The following is a 21,322-nucleotide window of genomic DNA, read 5'->3' as shown; positions in this document are numbered from 1 at the left end:
AATAAAACGAAAGAAAGCGTAACGCTTTTCACTACTCGAGGACTATTAATAAATAGTCCTCTAGTGGCGTAGCCAATCAAAATTCAGGATTTGCATTAGTCCACTAGTTGGGTGATACTAATATATACTTATTCAGTAGTACCAAAGGTTGACAGATAAACAAGAAAGTTACTGAAAAATGAGCGTTTTTTCATGCTTTGATTTACGAAACGTCCCCCTGAAAAACATGAAAAATGGCATTTCCGAGGCCTTAACAATACAGCTTTTCTTGGGGAGCATGCTCCTAGACCCCCTTCCTGTGCGTAGCTAAGCGGAAAAACCAGGCTACGCCCCGCCATAAATCAGTCATTTGAGAAGTCCAGTCCAAAAGTCGTGGGTTCAATTCCCACCCTGGTCATAGTTTTTCTCTGTCCTTGTGTGCGCCCGTTTCTATTAGTAAGGCTAACGCTCACATGGTTCGTATGGGTAGACAAGGCGTGACACATGAAGTTTCATTAATAGAGTTTTTCTTTTGCAAGATACAATTGTGTACTTTAGAGACATTATTTCGTTTGAAAATTATGTCAAATGTGTTCTTATAACTCAAAGGTCAGAAAACGAAAAACAAACTGCTCTAGTCGACAATGGCACGCGGGCCGAAATCGATCGATAACAACACTTACGTTGGTTCAGTATTGAGTTCGTTCACTCAATGTAAAAACGCTGGTTCGAAAATAAATATTAAAGAACACTCAAGGCAAGTGTGCACAACACAATGGTCAGAAAAATGGAAAAAATGTGCTTTCGCTCACCTCCGAAAACAGGATAACAAATAGCCACGTCAACGATTCACACATCAAAACACTCACTTCCATTGGTTCTTGAAGTCACGTGATAACTGGCCTTTGTTCCCTTACCTTGCCTTAGGTAAAAGTAAAGTTTCTGTTACGAGCCTAGGAAGGCCCATCGCTTATCTCCGGTTTCCGTGAAGCGACTAGGAGTATTTATACTCTTCCCTGGATTGGATGCTAGTCCATCGCAGGGTTACCCCCAGCGTTACGCCGGTACCCATTGATACACCTGGGTGGAGAGAGGCACCGTGAGAGTAAAGTATCTTGCCCAAGAACACAACACAATATTCCCGGCCAGGCCCCGAACGCGGACCACTCGATCCAGAGTCGAGCGCACTAACCACGAGGACACCGCACCTCCCACACTTTACCTTGCCTTACTTTACATTTTCTCTGGAGCGCTCGAAGTGTTTTTCTGCATACACAACACTCTCTCACTTCGGCTCTATTAAGGCTGTCCAGGGGGTCCTAGCGGATTTGTACCGGGGAGTCCAAATCCGCTAACGAATTTGTACCAGAGGTCCAAATCTAGGCGAAGGGGGGGGGGGGGGGGAGTCCAAACTCGCTAGGACACCGACTAAAATGGCAGAGGACAAAAAAACCATTGTTATTCCGATTAGGTCCTTTATTTCTGATCCCGTTCTGGTATAGATGGTTTTTCAATCACGAAATAAGGCAGCTATGTTTGTGCGCAAAACAATAGCAAATTATGTCCCATGTTTTGCATTATAATAGACTAAAATTCCCAAAAGACTTTTCTTTCTCTTGTTCTGTGCACCAACATGGCCGCTGTGACGTCAGGTGAAAACCATCTATATGAAAGACCAGCCCAAACAATTTCAATTATTAATGATCGCTCATCACTTTCAGCAACATTTTGGCATACCCTTCCACATGATTTAAATAGAGAATACTTCATGGAAAGTGCGGGTATACGGTATTTATGCACGAGTTGTTGACGTATCAGAAATCGAACGAGTGAGCGCAGCGAACGAGTGAGATTTCTGATTCAAAAACAACGAGTGCGTAAATACTGTACAAAGCACTTTACATGTGCTATTGTGTTTATTATATATACATACTGAGATTTAAAGTCTTGTTTATCGTCTTTAATCATTATGACAAACCAAGAAAAAACTCTGTTACACGACTTCAAGTCAAAAACTCACAGGCTTAAATTTGTGCCGGAAATTTGACATTAAAGCAAGCAAAGAATGTGAAAATATCTGATGTCAAATGTCCCCAATACTTGAAACAAGGCACCTTAAACTTTAAGGCTCATAATCCTCTAGATCTCAGCGTCTTTACGTCTCAGAGAACGAATAAAGTCCGAAAGGTGCTTGTTTAATTCTGCGGCCTCCATGTTTTGCACTTCTCGACCGTCGCTCTTTTCGTTTCTCAAACGTTTCCAGCAATTTCGCATCTCGTTTCGTTTTCTCTTTCGTGTTCTTATTTTCGAGAGTTTCCACGTAATCCTCGACCAAAGTATCGTGATCTAAAAAACTTTTCTCGTTCATATTTTTAAGTTTCCACACTTGCGAAGGCTTAAAATTTCTCAAAGAAGCAAAACACTGCCAGCTGAATGAAAATTACCTTGTTAAGGCTCACACGTCAAAAAAACATGATACGCGGCACCTGATTGGACGTATCGTTCAGTTTCCTCACAAGTGGAAAAAGCGATACGCGCCATTTGATTGGCTGTTGGGTTCTTAGACCAGCTTAGGAACCGAATTTATATCGCGCCTATTATGTATATAATAATACGAATTACGGAATCACAACTTATGCGCAAACTGTCTTTGGTCTCTTTGGTGATGTACCTTCAAAAGCGAATGATGAGAAACCAAATCTTCGTCGGAACCACTGCGCTATATTTGTGGGTTATTCACTTATCGTACATAAACACAAATGGAAAAGCAGGTATTGTTTCTCTAATTCTGGCATTGAGGTGAACAAATTTTCATTTAAAGAAGTATTTCAAGAAATAAGAAGAATTTCATTAGATTTCATCAATTTCTGTTTTTAAGTGAATTTTCGATGTAAACTTACTTTTTAATTTAGCTCTTTAATGGTTAGCTCAACCCTCAAGAAATGACAGATATTGTAACTCCCACAGCGCTTCGACTCTTTGCTAGCTACTTTGTGTTGGGATTCACTGTTGCCTTCTTAAAGATGTCATAAACTGTACATCGTGTTTAAAGAACATACCGTAAAATGCCGAAAAGTCAAGATACTCAAACATCTAAGACTAGCAGTATTAAAGTGCGTTTGATTCCTGGTTTGTCATCGACGAGATATTTGGTTTCCGGACAGTCAGATCGAAATTACTTGTGCCTGAACAAGAGCTAACAATATGCAGCCAAATCCTGAAAAGTAAAGAAACAAAATCTCCATTCGAAGATTCAAACATTCGGATTTGGATTTGCCAAAGAAACATAGCCTAAGGGCTGCGTTTACACACACTCGTTAACTCCTTAATATTATTTCTACTTGGAGAAATCGTGGCCGATTGGGCGAGTAAATATATACTCAAAAAGAAATTTAACGAGTAATGTGAAAAATTTCAGTGCCTTTTAAAAAACTGCATTGGAAATGATCTCTTCTTTTTAAAGAATAAAATAAGCGGCCTGCAGAGAGGGAGAGGGTCATTGCTTTAATTAGGGGTGGCGAATGGTAAAATCCGAGACTCGCCAAGACGCCGAGATCCTAGTTAAAAATCCGAGCGTGAGACTCCTTGGTAAAAAGTTTCGAGACTCAAAAAAAGTAAAAACAAACCATGCAAAAATGAGACTTCCAGACTTATCCAAAACGCTTTCGAGATTTCGAGATCTTGCTAAAATTTTCCGAGACCGACGTTTTTCGAGGTACCATTCGTCACCCCTTTAATTCGTAAGACTGAGTCATGGAAAATCAATTCGTCGTATTAAAATAAACGCTTGACGAAAATTCTAATAGTGAAAATTATATGCTCTGGGGCCAATCTGGGGTTATCGGTCACAACAAAAGAAAATAATTATTCAAAGGAAAAGGAGAAGGGGTCCTCGTACTTATCTCAGTGGACAATTTCATCAATTCGTTTTCACACAATTTAAGCAATTCATTTTTCTCTGGTCATAAATACTGCATTGATACTGCGGACCCGCGATTCTCTTTCGTTGACATACAAACGCTTTTCCAGCTGGCTCCATAGTTAACAAAATTAATTCAATCAATGAAAGGTATAAACAATTGTAAATTTCTGATACGAAAACAACGAGTGCGTAAATACTGTACAAAGCACTTTACATGTGCTATTGTGTTTATTATATATACATACTAAGATTTAAAGTCTTGTTTATCGTCTTTAATCATTATGACAAACCAAGAAAAAACTCTGTTACACGACTTCAAGTCAAAAACTCATGCAAAGATTATAACACAGGCTTAAATTTGTGCCGGAAATTTGACATTAAAGCAAGCAAAGAATGTGAAAATATCTGATGTCAAATGTCCCTCAATACTTGAAACAAGGCACCTTAAACATTAAGGCTCATAATCCTCTAGATCTCAGCGTCTTTACGTCTCACAGAACGAATAAAGTCCGAAAGGTGCTTGTTTAATTCTGCGGCCTCTATGTTTTGCACTTCTCGGCCGTCGCTCTTTTCGTTTCTCAAACGTTTCCAGCAATTTCGCATCTCGTTTCGTTTTCTCTTTCGTGTTCTTGTTTTCGAGAGTTTCCACGTAATCCTCGACCAAAGTATCGTGATCAACAAACCTTTACTCGTTCATGTTTTTAAGCTTCCACACTTGCGAATGCTTAAAATTTCTCAAAGAAGCAAAACACTGCCAGCTGAATGAAAATGACCTTGTTAAGGCTCACACGTCAAAAAACATGATACGCGGCACCTGATTGGACGTATCGTTCAGTTTCCTCACAAGTGGAAAAAGCCATACGCGCAATTTGATTGGCTGTTGGGTTACTTAGACCAGCTTATGAACCGAATTTATATCCCGCCTTTTCAGTGGGTAAATCTCAGTATGTATATAATAATACGAATTACGGAATCACAGCTTATGCGCAAACTGTCTTTGGTCTCTTTGGTGATGAACCTTCAAAAGCGAATAATGAGAAACCAAATCTTCGTCGGAACCACTGCGCTATATTTGTGGGTTATTCACTTATCGTACATAAACACAAATGGAAAAGCAGGTATTGTTTCTCTAATTCTGGCATTGAGGTGAACAAACTTTCATTTTAAAAAGTATTTTAAGAAATAAGAAAAATTTGATTAGATTTCATCAATTTCTGTTTTTAAGTGGATTTTCAATGTCAACTTACTTTTTAATTTAGCTCTTTAATGGTTAGCTCAACCCTCAAGAAATGACAGATATTGTAACTTCCACAGCGCTTCGACTCTTTGTTAGGTACTTTGTGTTGGGATTCACTGTTGCCTTCTTATAGATGCCATAAACTGTACACCGTGTTTAAAGAACATACCGTAAAATGCCGAAAAGTCAAGATATTCCAACACCTAAGACTAGCAGTATTAAAGCAAGGTGCGTTTGATTCCTTATTTGTCATCGACGAGATATTTCGTTTCCGGACAGTCACATGAGATCGAAATTATTTGTGCCAGAACAAGAGCTAACAGTATGGCATCCAAATCCTGAAAAGTAAAGAAACAAAGTCTCCATTCGAAGATTCAAACATTCGGATTTGGATTTGACAAAGAAACATACCCTAAGGGCTGCGTTTACACACACTCGTTAACTCCTTAATATTATTTCTACTTGGAGAAATCGTGGCCAATTGGGCGAGTAAATGTATACTCAAAAAGAAATTTAACGAGTAATGTGAAAAATTTCAGTGCCTTTTAAAAAACTGCATTGAAAATGATCTCTTCTTTTTAAAGAATAAAATAAGCGGCCTGCAGAGAGGGAGAGGGTCATTGCTTTAATTAGGGGTGGCGAATGGTAAAATCCGAGACTCGCCAAGACGCCGAGATCCTAGTTAAAAATCCGAGCGTGAGACTCCTTGGTAAAAAGTTTCGAGACTCAAAAAAAGTAAAAACAAACCATGCAAAAATGAGACTTCCAGACTTATCCAAAACGCTTTCGAGATTTCGAGATCTTGCTAAAATTTTCCGAGACCGACGTTTTTCGAGGTACCATTCGTCACCCCTTTAATTCGTAAGACTGAGTCATGGAAAATCAATTCGTCGTATTAAAATAAACGCTTGACGAAAATTCTAATAGTGAAAATTATATGCTCTGGGGCCAATCTGGGGTTATCGGTCACAACAAAAGAAAATAATTTTCCAAAGGAAAAGGAGAAGGGATCCTCGTACTTATCTCAGTGGACAATTTAATCAATTCGTTTTCACACAATTTAAGCAATTCATTTTCACACAATTTAATCAATTCGTTTTCACACAATTTAATCAATTCGTTTTCACACAATTTAATCAATTCGTTTTCACACAATTTAAGCAATTCATTTTCTTCTGGTCATAAATACTGCATTGATACTGCGGACCCGCGATTCTCTTTCGTTGACATACAAACGCTTTTCCAGCTGGTTCCATAGTTAACAAAATTAATTCAATCAATGAAAGGTATAAACAATTGTAAATATTATATATCTGTGACGTTTGTGCATACTGATACATCAAAACATAACTATAATCCTACACCTAATTTTCTAATGGCTTATATTTGTAGTTCAAAAAATTGTAACGGTAAATCATGTAACTCTCTGAAAAAATCAGGCCGTACCTGACGAAATATTGGCGGAAAAACAAGAAATTTATATTCTCACAGCTGTACAGCCAGCCTTGCATCATCATCATCATCATCATCATAATCATCATCATCATTATCATTATTATAATTATTATTATTACTATTATTATCATTATTATTATTATTATTATTATTATTATGATTTATCCAGAGAAAGTTTAAGAGTTCGAAGAAGGCAAGAACAGTGGAAGATCTTTCTAAGGTTTTCGCAAAGCTTGTTATGCAAGGAAAACTGTCAGCAGCTTTAAAACTCTTGGAGAATGAGAGTTCATCAGGTTTGCTCGATCTATCACCTGCAGTCCTGCAGGGGCTAAAAGACAAACATCCAGAAGCCGCTGAGATTGCAGAGGAGAGCCTGTTACATGGCCCGATCAACTCTATCCCACCAGGTGTGTTTGACCTCATAGATGAGGAAATGATTTTTAAGTCAGCCAGTAGAACCAAAGGCTCCGCGGGACCATCAGGAATGGATTCCGAAATTTACAAACGGATCTTATGCTCAAAGAATTTTAAGAACGAAGGGAAAATGTTAAGGGAAGAGCTAGCCATATTTACAAGACAACTACTCACAAAGTCGTACCACCCGTCTTTGTTGGAGGCATATACATCATGCAGGCTTATACCGCTCGACAAAGATCCGGGAATTCGTCCAATCGGTGTCGGAGAGGTTTTGAGACGGATAATAGGTAAAACTGTGTCCGTGTTCCTTAAAGAGGATATCAAGGATGCTGCGGGGCCCCTACAACTCTGTGCAGGCCACAGCGCAGGGGCAGAGGCCGCGATACACGCCATGAGCCAGATTTTCGATGAGGAGGGGTCAGATGGAGTACTGTTGATCGATGCAAGTAATGCATTTAACCAAATGAACAGATCTGTAGCTTTGCACAACATTCAGATTTTATGCAAGGAAATGGCGCTTTATATAATAAACACCTACAGAAGCCCATCTAGACTTTTCATCTGTGGGGGAGGTGAAATACTCTCACAGGAGGGGACAACACAGGGCGACCCCCTTGCAATGGCTTGGTACTCGGTTAATACATCAATGATGATTTATTATTTGAGAGCACACTGCCCGGGGGTTAAACAAGCATGGCTCGCGGATGATTCGGCAGGCGGTGGAGTAATCACATCGCTTTACGATTGGTACAAGCTGTTGAGTCAGGAAGGAGAGAAGTTCGGTTACCTTGTGAATGGGTCAAAGAGTTGGCTTATAGTAAAGTCAGAGGAAGCTGCCGCAGAAGCAGCGAGAGTATTCGGTGATGAAGTTAATATCACTATTGAGGGTCAACGTCATCTAGGAGCGGTCATTGGATCACAAGAATACAAGGATATGTATTGTAAGGAGAAAGTGCGTGCATGGAAAGGGGAACTTGAAACACTATCAGAAATTGCTAAGAATCAGCCCCACGCAGCGTATATCGCTTTTACGAAGGGGTTCAAGTCCAAGTTTACTTATTTTCTTCGCACAATTGAGTCATTTGAGGACTATATCGACCCAGTCCAGGAGGTAATCGACGATCTATTACTTCCAACATTCTTTGGCCAGACAGAGCCCCTTCCCGACGAAGTGCGCCAACTCGCTACCTTGACAACGGCCCAAGGGGGACTAGGCGTGCCGGATCTGAGATCGGAAGCACCACAACAGTTTACCGCATCAGCATCAATCACAGCCGCACATGTAGACTCCATAACAACTCAGAGTACCATCATGATAACAGGCGAAAATTCCGTAGAGGAGCTGAAACGTCACCACCAGGCGCTAAAGGCCGAAAGGGAAAAGGCAAAAATGGAGTCGATTGACTCCACCCTCTCCCCTGATCTTCTTCGATTGGCCAATCAAGCAAGAGACAAAGGGGCCAGCTCTTGGCTTAACGCGATCCCCCTCAAAGATCAAGGTCTAGCTCTTAACAAGCAAGAATTCAGAGACTCTCTGCGGCTACGTTACAACTTGCCTCTCACCGACCTACCAGCCCAGTGCGTTTGTGGGGATAGATTCAATGTTGGCCACGCCCTCTCTTGTAAAAAAGGAGGGTTTGTGGCACAAAGGCATGATGGTGTACGAAACCTACTGACATCATTCATCACCAAAGTTTGTAAGAATGTGGAGGCGGAGCCACGCCTCTTACCTCTTGACAACGAACGGATGCATCTTAGAAGCGCAGTTACCAGCTCAGAGGCACGTTTAGACATCAAGGCGGGAGATTTCTGGTCTAGAGGAGTTACAGCATTTTTCGACGTCAGGGTCACGCATGTTAACTCCAAATGTAACCAGAGCAAGCCGACATCCGAAGTCTTTAAAGACCAAGAAGAGGAGAAAAAGCGGAAATATCAGAAACGAGTGCTTGAGGTCGAGATGGGATCCTTTACACCCTGGTTTTCGGAACGAACGGTGGGATGGGAAATGAGTGCCAACGATTTCTTAAGCACTTAGCAGACAAGTTAGTACAGAAGGACGGTGAGCCCTATAACAACGTCATTAATTGGCTCAGAACTGTCATCTCATTTGAACTCTTAAGATCAGTACATGCGTGCGTAAGAGGGTCCCGAGTACCTTTCCGGAATATAGGAGACTCTCTTGACGATTGCCGGATTAATGTCGCCACCGCCGGCATTTAAATTCTTAATTTAATTTGAGTTTTTATCATTATCATTATTATTATTACTTATTTTTACCAGATACATGTAAGATTCAAGTTTGTATGAAAGAGTGCTCAATAAAGTTTGTTATTATTATTATTATTATTATTATTTTCTTTTTTTTGAAGTTTTAAAACAGAGAAATACTTAATTGCTTGTAAATTTATAGTTCTTACCTTTTGGAGATATTTTAATGTTTGTAAATATTTTTATCATGGAAATAAAGTGATTATTGTTTATTATTATTATTATTATTATTATTATCATTATTATTATTATTATTTCAGTCAGATTGAGTATTATGTGAAATAGTATACCACATATCTCTTTTCCTTTGTGCAAAATGTATTGGCTCTTTAACGTCCCACTCAATTAATTAGGAAACTAATTACCAAATTTCGATGGCAGCTTCAACGTCTACGCCACTAACGTTTCTCTTTTAAATTTTGCGTGTTACAATTCGCTGGCTAGCGCGGTGAGGTTACCAGTAAGCGCTTTATCAACGACTTGGCATCGCCCTAGGTTTTGTGTTGCACTTCGTTTTCTTTAATTCCTTCTTTCTTACTTCGTTTATTATTGATTAGTTTTTTTGTTTTCGGTTGCGAGACTTTGATTAATTAACTTCAATGCATTATTTGATGAACTATCTTTTCATCTCACAGAGGCTTGCAGGATACTGGAATTTATTCCAGCAAATCATGGTCAAGCTCTGATGAATCATGTAATCAAAAATATAAGCCTTGACGAAAAGGACACCTGCCGTATTGCATGTTACCTTGACGACGACTGTCTCTCTTTCAACTTTGGAAATTCCGTCTGCCAACTAAGTGATTCAGGCCACAAACAACATCCTGATGACCTAAAAGCGAGTGACGGGTTTATTTATGTAGGAACAGAGGTAATTTAACCGTTAATAGAGGGTCTACAAATGGTTTTTCGGGATTTGGTGAAAAAAGTATTATCTTTACGAACGCTACCCGGGATACGGGAGGTTTAAATATGGAGTTAGGTAGATGGCGCTGTTATTATAAGAATCGAGATCCTGGAAATTTCGGTGACATGATATGAAAAATACCCCTGAAGCTGTCTCAGTCTTTACAACTGCCTAAAACGATCACATAATATCAGTGCAAACCATTCACGTTTTGCGATCTCCATCAGGGCTATTGTCCACGTTGGGTGATCTGTGGTTTTTCCTCATCAAACTACATCGTGTATATCTTCTTTATGTTTCTAGACTGTTCGTAGCCCCAACAGTAACTATATAAGATCTAAGATCCACTCTAAAATTTAAATATTTTTTCGCACCGTGATGGAGACTACAAAAACAGGCACACATATGCATGCGGCACGTTTTACTTTTTAAAAGTAATCGGGCAAAGTGCAGAAAGTTGCAAACAGGGCGAAACAAGAAAGAAAGAGCAAGACAAAAAGTAAGGAAAGGACATTTAACAGCAGCCAATAAGCCCATCAGGCTTATTTCAAGCAAGGTGTACGGCAACCAGGGTGAGGAAGGTGATGATACGATAAAACCATGCAATAAATGCCTTCGTTTTGGTTCTGTCTTTGAGGTAAAGGAATCCAGAAAATGCGACAGGGATGTTAATGAGTTGATAAAGACCGTCGGGATCACGGATCCAAATTGGGACCGGGAATTTTGGTGGGGATGGCCGGCCGAAGAACCTATTGGGGACCTCGGCTCACAATAGCCCTAGTGCGTTTGTTTTAGCTAAACAAACTATGAACAGTGTTAACAGGAGAGAGTGTAGTGTAAGGTGAAGTGCTAGATTTCTATACCATATGAACCACGTGAGCGTTAGCCCTACTGATGGAATTGGGCCCACACAAGGACAGAGAAAAACTCTGACCAGGGTAGGAATTGAACCCACGACCTTCGGGTTAGATCTCCGCATCTCTACCGACTGAGCTACAAGGTCAGACGGGAGCAGGCCGTGGGAACTGAAGATGTTAAAGTCACGGCAATTAACATGTACAAGTACAAAGAAAGGTTCGTTTATACAAACTTTGGCCGTGTAGCACTTATATTTTAAACACAGTTAACAGGAAAAATCTAGCACTTCACCTTACACTACACTCTTTCCTGTTAACTCTGTTTAAAATATAAGTGCTACACGGCCAACGTTTGTATAAACGAACCTTTCTTTCTACTTAAACTATGAACAGTGTTGTGTGATTTTGTTTCATTCATTTTTGCCAACAAAACACTTCATAGTTATGTCATGGGAAAGTTAAGTTCTCACGGCTTATCAATAGTTCTTTCAGGTGATTCCCTAGCTAGTATTGTAAGTTCCATAGTCAGTTGTGATAGGCGTTTTCACTGCTCCTTGTGTAGTTTGTACAGGTAAACAAATGATATCGAGTGCAATTTGGAATAAATAATTAGCAGGCGTACATTGATTTAAAAGGCCGACAAAATTGGACGAGCCTTTGCATTCGAGATTGTGTTAAGCCAACGCTTGCTCATCACGAATCTTGAATTCAATTTTGTGCTATACGAGGCTCGCATTTGCTTGGCTCTCTCATTAACCAATCAGACGTGTTGGTTTGTTACCTCTTTTTGCTCAGTTAGAACGACCTCATTTCCTCACTTTGTTACCTAAAAACTGCCGGCGTTCTTTTAGATAATCACAATGGAGAAAGAACTATATTAAGCATAACCAGAAACCCATAAGGGTTGAAACGTGTAACGGCCCCTTGTTTGCTGGGAAACAAGCTTCTGAATATTCGATTTGCTAAGTACCATATTTGGAACAACAAGAGCGAGGGGTTTCCAAATATGGTACTTAGCACTGAAACATTCAACCAATCAGTTCGCACTGAATATTCGGAAGCTGTGAACGCGCGTTACACGTTTCAACCCTTATGGGTTTCTGGCATAACCCTATTTTGCCTGTAACGAAAGGACTTTGATTACTTAATTTTCTGAGAAAAAGGGAAAACACTACCTACCTGGCAAGGCTAAACTGCAGAATACCAGGCCACTTATTTGCATATGAATACCGTGAATGGTTATATGTCTCGCCGGCATCACATCAGCGACATTCATGATACAAATAATGTACTTTTACATTCCACAGAATGACTGCTATGGAAATTTGTGTTCTCCGCACGGAAAGTGTGCGATCAACGCAGCAGATAATACCCACTACTGCAAATGCAATACGGGATATACTGGAAAACATTGTGAAGATCTTGGTAGGTAGAACGTATCCATTATTTTACGTGGGGATGAGATTTTTGGCAGTTTTAATGGAAAAATTTCCGCAGCCGTTGTTCAGGCATCTTTTGGTGAAGATCATTTTTTTATTTCATACATGCTGAGATTTACACATGGAAAACGCCCGCGTAAAATTCGTACGAAATACGCAACCAACCAATCAGAAAAGCAAATGACAGAGAGAATACATCGTTCGTCCAATGAAACACGAACAATAGTACCTCATAGTGAGGGGGGGGGGGGGGGGGGCAACATGCACGCGGATTTCTAAAAACAAAACAGAAGAGGAACTGCCAAGGTTTTTCTCTACTTGAAAGAACATTATATGACTTCAAAGATGAGCAAGAAACAAATGCACGAGAGCAAAGACTGACGAAGACGTAAGCCTGCTAAAAATCTTTCTTCGAAGGAAGGAAGAGCCCAGGAACGCTCAAGAAATACTCAACTTAACAAATTGCTGAGCGAGTTCGTGAATGGTACGTTTGCTGAGAACAAAAACTTTGTTTGTATAAAACAAAGACTGTGTTTGTATTTTATACAAACTATTTTATAAGAACTACTGCATTTTTATTTACGTTACATTTTTAAATGAGATTTTGGCATTAGTTCTTTTTAAAACCGAAGTTGTTTAATTTTCTTTGCAAGTTTTCATGCGTCATAATAACCCTTTGCACGGTGAGTTTTTTTCATTTGCATTATGATATAATCTAGCATGTATGTGAGGCAATTTATGTGAGGATATTTTGTAGTTTTAACCTGTTAACTCCATTAATGTTAACACTGATGGACAAGACATTACGAATTGTAAAAACCCTAAATTACTTGGAGTCACAATAGACAGTGATCTTATGTTTAGGTCACAATATACAAGATATCTTTATAAATACAAGTACGAAGATTGGAGTCCTGTCAAGTTTAAGTTTAAAGATTTCTACAAAAACTAAACTTCATTTGCGTAAATTTGCAATTTTACCCAATTTCATGTACTGTCGTATAGTTTGGAACTTCTGTACAAAATCAGACCGAAGAAAACTAGAGAGGATTCAAGAGCGTGCTCTCCGCATTGTATTCAGGGAAAAATTCTTCAAGATATAGCTATCATGTTGTATATAAGTGAAATACAAACTATTGCCTAGGTATGTAGAGGACATCTTTGAAGAAAGTGAAACCATGATATCAGCTTCATAATGTAAATGACTTTAAGGTACCAAGATTACAATCTTTGAGATATGGAAAGCACTCTTTACGATGCCAGGGACCATATTTGTGGTCCAAATTATCTCGTGCTGAGAAAATGAATATAGTGATAACTTCAATCTTTTTATCAGAAATATAACACAAAGAGACTTCAAACGTTTTGGAGGACAGTTGTGAAAATTGTCATTTATGTTAATTTTGATTTTTAATCTTATAGGATATAGGTTTTAATAAATATTCATAGGCTATTAACTTAAGGAGTTATTTAATATGTATATATTTATTAGCTTTAAGTACTTTATCGCAGTGTTTCCAATTAGCTGCCAAGCTAAATACTTAAAGGGAACCTCCAATCTTATTACAGAATAGGTTTAAACCGAAGAAAATTATGTTTACAAACAAATTTGTTCGAAATTTTGTTTTAAAAAAGTGTTTATATCAGGAAAAGTGAATGTTAAAATCGCTTATTTTTACTTTCAAATTTCGCGGGCGCAGCCATCTTGAATAGCTGTGACGTGTTACGGTTGCTCTATTGTTCTGACACAAAGAGCTTTTGTCTAATAACAATAGGGCAACCGTTACACGACACAATTATTCAAGATGGCGGCGCCGGCAAAATTTGAGAACAAAAATAGGCGATTCTAAGACCTATTTCAAACAAACACAAACGCTGTCTTTGAAAATATTTTAGATTGACTTGACTGTAACAGTTCCTGTGATTTAAAGTTTTTTTTTTTTTTTCGTTGAAGTATAGGTTCCCTTTAAGACACTAGAATTAAGGTTTTGTTGTTGTTGTTGTTGTTGTTGTTGTCGTTGCGGATTTGGCGATGTTCCAATCCTTGAAATGCATCTGTCGATAAGAAAAATCTCGGTATGTATGTTTACACCGTGGAAAGTGCTTGAACGAGTTGCTATGGGTAGAACATCGTTATTCCGATTAGGCCTTGCTAATTAGGTATTGTTGCGTTCGCTTTGTTCTTTTGTTTTATGGACATAAATTATTTCGGATCCGGTATATGAAAGACCAGCCGTTGCTATGTATCAAAAAACTCACTCGTTCGTTTTTTTGATGCTTCGCAACTCGTAAATAAAAATCGTTCTTACGCACTTTCCATGGCATAATTACTATATAAGAAGGTCGAGGCTGATTAACCAAAATTTTACCAAAATTTTATGAATATACTAAAAACATACCTCAGGCTGGGCGTTAGTTATTTCCTTCATTTATTTTTTAAAATGAGTTTTTTAACAAATGGCCGACGTGTTGAAGCAAGTCGCACAAGCATGTATAAGGGCCTGCAAGCCCTAGGCTGACAAAATTTGTTTGGCTCAACCAAAAATGGGCCCGTACGCACTACGCTAACAAAATTTGTTTAGCTCAACCAAAAATCTCAAAAAAACTGAGTTGTCTCCGCCAAATTTGCAATTTGGCCGCACTTAAAAGCTTTTTCTTTAGATCAGTTGTAAAATATGTATAGTTTTCACGCCTGACAAAAATTTGTCCTGCTCCGAAGCAGGGCTACGGCAGGCGCCTTTCAAGTTTGGTAAGGTTTGACAAAATTTGGTCGGAAAAATCACCGTGCGCACTTGTATATTTATGACGGAAATTATGACAGATTTTTCTCAAAATAAACAAACATTTTCCCAGTGACTACGGGCTCTTGTAAGATATAACATGCAAACCACATCACAATCACAGCAATGCATTTTGATCGATATGTTTCCTAGTAACGAAGCATTAATTTATTTAAAATACTTTCCCATGCAACTTTCCGAACATTTGAAGAATGTTTTCAGGCTCTAACTGATCGCAGCGGTCGGAACTCCTAAGATTAAAGATATATAAAGATTGGCTACATGCACAATAGGTGAGTCTCACTAGAGAGGATCCAAATTTTACAATACTCTCAAGATTTTTCTGCGACTGCAAGATTCACGGCAATATTTTTATCTTCGCCTAAATATTTATAATTTACGTTTAGATAGGCATCACCATTAGACACTACGAACAATTAGGCACCATACGACTTCAATCATACTAAGATACATAACATTTAAAAAAAACATAAATTAAAAAAAAAATAAATTACTACTAACATAACATCGGTCACTCAAAAATTACAAAATACTATGTTGTAAAACAATTACTTTTTTTTCAGCTACAAAAATGCTTCCTCCAGCTAGACTAAGTGATTTTAGAGTTTACAAAATGTGTTAGGCGTTGTCATAATTGTTTGGACAAGATAAGCTTTATTTCATGTACTCACAAAGAAATCTAGCATCTTAAGAATCGCAGTTCTCTTTATAGAGGGCACAGGGTGCTCCGAATAAGCATAAGGGCTAATGAAAAAAGGACAGGCTTATTTTTTGCAAGAGTGGAAACTGAATTTCCTTATAGTTAATGATTAAAATGAAAAGTAATTAGCGTGCTCCTATTAATTTCGTCTCCTGATCCTCACACATGCATCACTTCGATGCTACTCTGGTCTCGAGAATTATAAAGGCACCTTGAAAGGTACTGCAATTGAAAGGACGAACCTTTCGACACTCCTGGCTGGTTCCTATCAGTATCAGGGGTGATCCAAACCTATCACAAGACAGTCCTTTTATATAAAACGAAAGAGTGAAGTGATCCTTGTGCTTATCTGGACACCTGAGAAATTCATGTGGCTTCAATGGGATTCATAACCATGAATCTGCGATACCGGTGCAATGCTCTGACAACTGAGCTATAAAGCCACACAGATGCGAGCATGCAGGTCAATTTATTGGGCTTATGCATGTGTTCCCGTGAAGGACTCAATAAATAAATAAATAACTGTATATTTGAAGTGCGAGTTATAAACGAAAGAGTGAAGCGATCTATACATTTCTTTCAGTCTTTTTATATGATTACCAATTTCCCAGAGAGGGAATAATAGCTATAATATAGTTAATGGCGTCCTTTCCTCTCAGTGCTATTTAAGTAGGTGTCAGATAAAAGGCCGGATGGGGGTAATCATTCAAGCCATCCCACGCAAATGTTTTTTTTTTTGCAACGAAACCTTGATCCACTTTATGATATTTTTCCTTGTCTAGTCACTGACTGCTCCAAAGTTTCAAAAGTTACAGGAATCTATGATATTCCACTGAACGACAGCTTAGGGCATCTTCCCGTTTACTGCGATCAGACAAGCGATGGAGGAGGTACTCGATTTCTTTTACTCTCGTTTCCAATGGGTAAAATACGGCTCAACCATGAAGCGATAGGCCTAATTGTCCCCAGTCTTCCGTCCATTGACCCAAGGAGAAGATACTTGAAATTTTAGCAGAATTAGACAAATTGTTTGTTTTTGGGTCTCCTCTCAGAACTAGACCCATGTCAGCGAATGCCTAACTTGGTCGTCGGACAAATAATTAGAGCTGGTTCTCAAGTGCATAAAATCCGGCGAAATTTCAATGGGGAGATTGCAAAGTGTGAGGAGATTTAGCAACGAAAAAATCCCATGTTAGTTAACTGGAAAATCTTTTGTAAACGTTTATTGTTTTTTGTTTTGATTCGATTCCCAGACTCGGCGTCATCAGTGTGGGTTGAGTTAGTTGGCTCTCTACCCTGCACCGAGAGGTTTTTCTCCGAGTACTTTCAATTGGTTTTAATTCCCCTCTCCTCAAAAGCCAACATTTTAATTCATTTGCGTTAATTGTTAATTTCAGTCCACAGTGTCCCCAATTAGTGCTCAATTGCTAGAACGACTAGAAACTTCAATAAAGTTCCTTTTATTTCCTCTTTCCTTTTCTTTTCCACTGAGTGATTTGGATGACTTCTATTACTGATAATTTCAGGTTGGATGATGGTATTTAAGGTTGTTGCAAACGCAACGCCTTTGTACGTTGCGAAGATGTGGAAATCACCAGACACACATTCTGAGAATGTGACTGCCGCCCTTGATACATCTTCAACATTTCCTGGACACTATAAAAACCGACTGGTACTTTCTCAAAACTGGAACACGTTTAATCCTAAGCAGGTGCTGAGGAGAAAATTTAAGATATCACACAGCTTTTTTACGACATCTAGCTCGTTTTCTTGTATCGGTATTGGAAACAGCCCTATTGTGCTGCTCTCTGACCCGAAACTGAGATTATTTGTCAATGCAGCGTACCTGCATGACGTTATCGTGGGTTCGAAACTGACTAATCCTGATTTCAAGTCTTGCGACGTTAGAACTGGTGCTTTAACTATAGAAACAGGAGAAGCCCATCATGTCCATTTCGTCATATAGCATAATTATGGTCTAAAGGTATGGAAAAACACGATTTAATCCAAGAAGATCCCCAAAGTTTGGACATCCATCTTTAAACTTTGTCTTTTTAACGAACAAATCAGTTGCAACGCTTTTAAGTAAGCCGCGCCACTCTTGGGTGCAGTGTTGAGAAATCATAGCATCGGAAACTTCAGTTGGCGGAGTTGAATGGCTTTTGATTATAATTGGATAATTTCCTTTTTTCTTTATATGTTGTGATTGGGCGCTAAAGTAATTACCTTTGGTGTTGGTTCCACGCTAGCCAATTGAAAAGCCCCAACAGCTTTTACTCACTGGGTGTTCTCGCTATCAATTTGCAGGTTCGTGTTGCACTCTACAAAGATAGTCAAGAAGTGCATTCTCTCAAGTTCAATGCCGTTCATGATAATGTTGCATGGTTTACCAAGGAAAATCTCAATTTCACCACGTGGAATGACCTCAAAAGTATTTCAAGTCTGCAGCACTTTGCTCTGCAACCAATCGTTGGGAGTGCTACTCGCTCTTTTGAAATATCCGAAAAGTACGCTGGCTGTGGAAACGATGTAGGCTGGTTAATGATCAGCACTGATACTAGCCCCTGTCTTTTTGAGAAACAGAAGCCCCTGAGTATTCTTTACAGCAGGAAAGAGTCTTCCTCTAAGTACATGGGTGAGTCTGACAAATCCCAATTTTCCAAATAAATGATTCTGGATCAACTCGTGTTTTTTCCTTGGGAAGACTTAGCAAGAGGGGCTGAAGACACTCCAGCGAGACTGCACTTCCTCGAAAAACGATCAATAGATGAAACTAAAAATACAGGGAAAACGGAAGTCGGTGGCCGCATCCCCATTTAAGCGTAAACGATTTTTTGTTCACTGACCAGTAGTCTGCCCTATAAGAATCTTTGTGGATATCACCACAGATATCGCCGCCACATGGAAAGCATTTTTCTTCTTCTAATGTTTTCATATACTGGATTTGTCTCCGTTTACACGTTGACTTACAAGCATAACTGAACATAAAAATACCCAGAACGATGTTCACACTTGTTTCGTGAGTATACGCAAGCACAATGAGCTCCTGAATTGGAGAAGGTTTGGACCTAAATCGCTCGACTTTCCGAACGCGACACGATCACATGTATATGCACTAGAAAATAGTCACGATTCCTTTTTTCTGACGTGTTTATGCTTCTTATGTTTTAAAGAGCTAATATAATCAAAAACTCACTTCCTTTTTTCTTCAGATTTTAAAAGAGTGATTGCTTAACACTTGACTACCGAAATTTTGACCTTTGATTTTTATGCAAAGGATATTTACTTTGAGTATAAGTTTTGGATTTCACAGTCCGCCTTTACTCACGTTCGAAACTGACCGATTGGACTTCAGAGAGTTGGATCCATGCAGGGAAATTGACGTCATTTACTCACGAGCTTAAAATTTAAACGTTTAAACGCAGCTTATTATATATGCAAAACGCGAGCTAAAAGTCTGAAAGCCCGAAACTCCCGTGCTGCATATTAATTCATTCGCGTACACACGCATTGCATTCTTAAACTATTGAGTCTTTGACGTCATTTTCTCCTCTATCCGGCTCTCTCAAGATTTTAAAGTTAGTAATGGCGAACCATTAAATAGGAAAATTCCAGCTAAAATAAACAAGCATCTTTTAAAAAGCAAGGCTTAAAACTTGCGTCACTTAGTGTTTAGTTAGTTTTGAAATCCAAAGAAAAATGTAATTGATTTTTTGTTCATTATGATAGAAGCACTTGTCATAAGTGGGGTAAAGGGGGTAAAGAATTCCTGGTGATTGTTTTACAAAGTACTTATAGAACTCTGGATTCAACTGCGCTCGTGTATTTCGCTTCCCTTCGACGTTATAAGTACATTCCTTTATCGAGTAACAATGCAACTGTTATCTATTTTCTTTTCACAGACATGGACCTAGCTGATGTTTTTGCTGTGTTCATCCGCTGACGTCGTTTCTTTTCATAACAAATACTCGCACACATATAATGCAAGTCGCACCTTTAACGAACTTTATACATTTGGCCGTTTTTGAAATTCAGCACACTCACTTCGTAAATTGCTGCCACGGAAAAGAGGATAAACAGCGCACCAATTTACAAAAAGAGCTACGCAGGCTTCTGTCATGGAAAAAATCTCATCAAACGCTAATCCTAACCATGACTAAAGAATCATGGAAACCCACCGAATAACTTTGATGTTCTAAGGATGATCAATCGGGTTGTGATTATTTAACCCTTTCATTGCCATAAATGCCAATTAATATTGACACTTATAAATTTTACTCTGTTCAACGCCAAGCGATGTCCCATTAAGCTAATAAATGCATTTTGACACCGATACACCGCGAAATTTTACTGATATATTTAATTTTTAGTATCATGAATATCCAGGGCAAGACTGTAAAATCAGTGGCATGAGGGCCTTAAAATTCTTCAGCCTTGCATACGGCGTCAGACAAGAGAAAATGAGGGGACAGAGACGGAGGCTCAGGGCGTTGGCCGGGATATGTCATGTCCACGAAAGTTATTTTTAGACGAGCGGAAGTCTTTGTTCTAGGGGAAGTCTGTCTTCCGAGACGTCCGCATGCAGTCTTGCCTCGCTCTTAGGTTCTTAGTGAAAAGAGAAAATGACGGCGCACGTGGAAGGCTGATGAATATTTATTTTCTTTCAAGCATCGGACCGAGGTAGGCCAGCATGCGGACGCCTCGGAAGACTTCCGCTCGTCTAAAAATAACTTTCGTGGACATGACATATCCCAAGGGCTGGACCGGGAGCCTCCCTCTCTGTCCCCTCATTTTCTCTTGGCGTCAGATGAACACCTTGCCCTTCTTCCACCACATGACTGGCAAGTTTTCCCCGTCTCTTCCGTCAGGCATGCTTGTGGTCCGCATGAAACTGTTCGCTTTAAAATTAAAGACACCAATGAAGTCTTCTTTCCTTGAGAATCGTTTGGAAAACAAAAGTAAAAAGTTAATTTATGTTGATTTGACTAGGAGACTACAGGGATACTAAATTCTAGTCAAAACCCAGCTATAATTCTTGCTCCCCGAAGTCTCCTGTCGCTTTGTGGTTAGAGCATCGAGATGCATCTTGGGAGACCAGGAACTGAATTTCAAGCCCAAGCGAAGGCAAGGGCGAGAAGTGAAGGAAAAAAGTGGCTGGGTGTAAGAGTGAGAGGAGAACCCGGCTCTCATTTATCTGGCATCATTTTCGCAAATTCCGAAAGCGAAAAATCTCCTGAGCAATTAGTTAACGGGGAATGGTCTTCCAGAGAAGCTTGGTTTCGTCAATATACTCTCGCACAAGAGACAGTAATGGCTTTATTTAGGAAAGGCGTTTGTACT

At 39.2% G+C, this 21,322-nt stretch overlaps 2 protein-coding genes across 2 annotated transcripts in view; both read left to right on the top strand.

Moving 5' to 3' along the window:
* The first annotated feature begins 7,629 nt into the window (after nt 1–7,629).
* LOC138037055 (uncharacterized) lies at nt 7,630–9,045 on the top strand. The gene has a single exon (XM_068883063.1). It carries the CDS (start codon nt 7,630–7,632, stop codon nt 9,043–9,045), a length of 1,416 nt encoding a protein of 471 aa, XP_068739164.1.
* A 918-nt stretch (nt 9,046–9,963) lies between these two features.
* LOC138037054 (uncharacterized) overlaps nt 9,964–21,322 on the top strand; it is a 69,201-nt gene continuing 57,842 nt past the window's right edge. The window contains exon 1 of the mRNA XM_068883062.1: nt 9,964–10,149. Coding sequence (XP_068739163.1) covers nt 9,964–10,149 — 186 coding nt within the window. The remainder of the gene's footprint in view (nt 10,150–21,322) is intronic.

Source organism: Montipora capricornis, chromosome 2 (assembly GCF_036669925.1).
Source record: "Montipora capricornis isolate CH-2021 chromosome 2, ASM3666992v2, whole genome shotgun sequence".
NCBI lineage: Eukaryota > Metazoa > Cnidaria > Anthozoa > Scleractinia > Acroporidae > Montipora > Montipora capricornis.
This window is presented reverse-complemented; position numbering and strand designations above follow the sequence as displayed.

What these genes read in the sequence shown, in the direction of transcription:
- LOC138037055 (XM_068883063.1), top strand. Translation starts at nt 7,630, where the DNA reads ATGGCTTGGTACTCGGTTAATACATCAATGATGATTTATTATTTGAGA.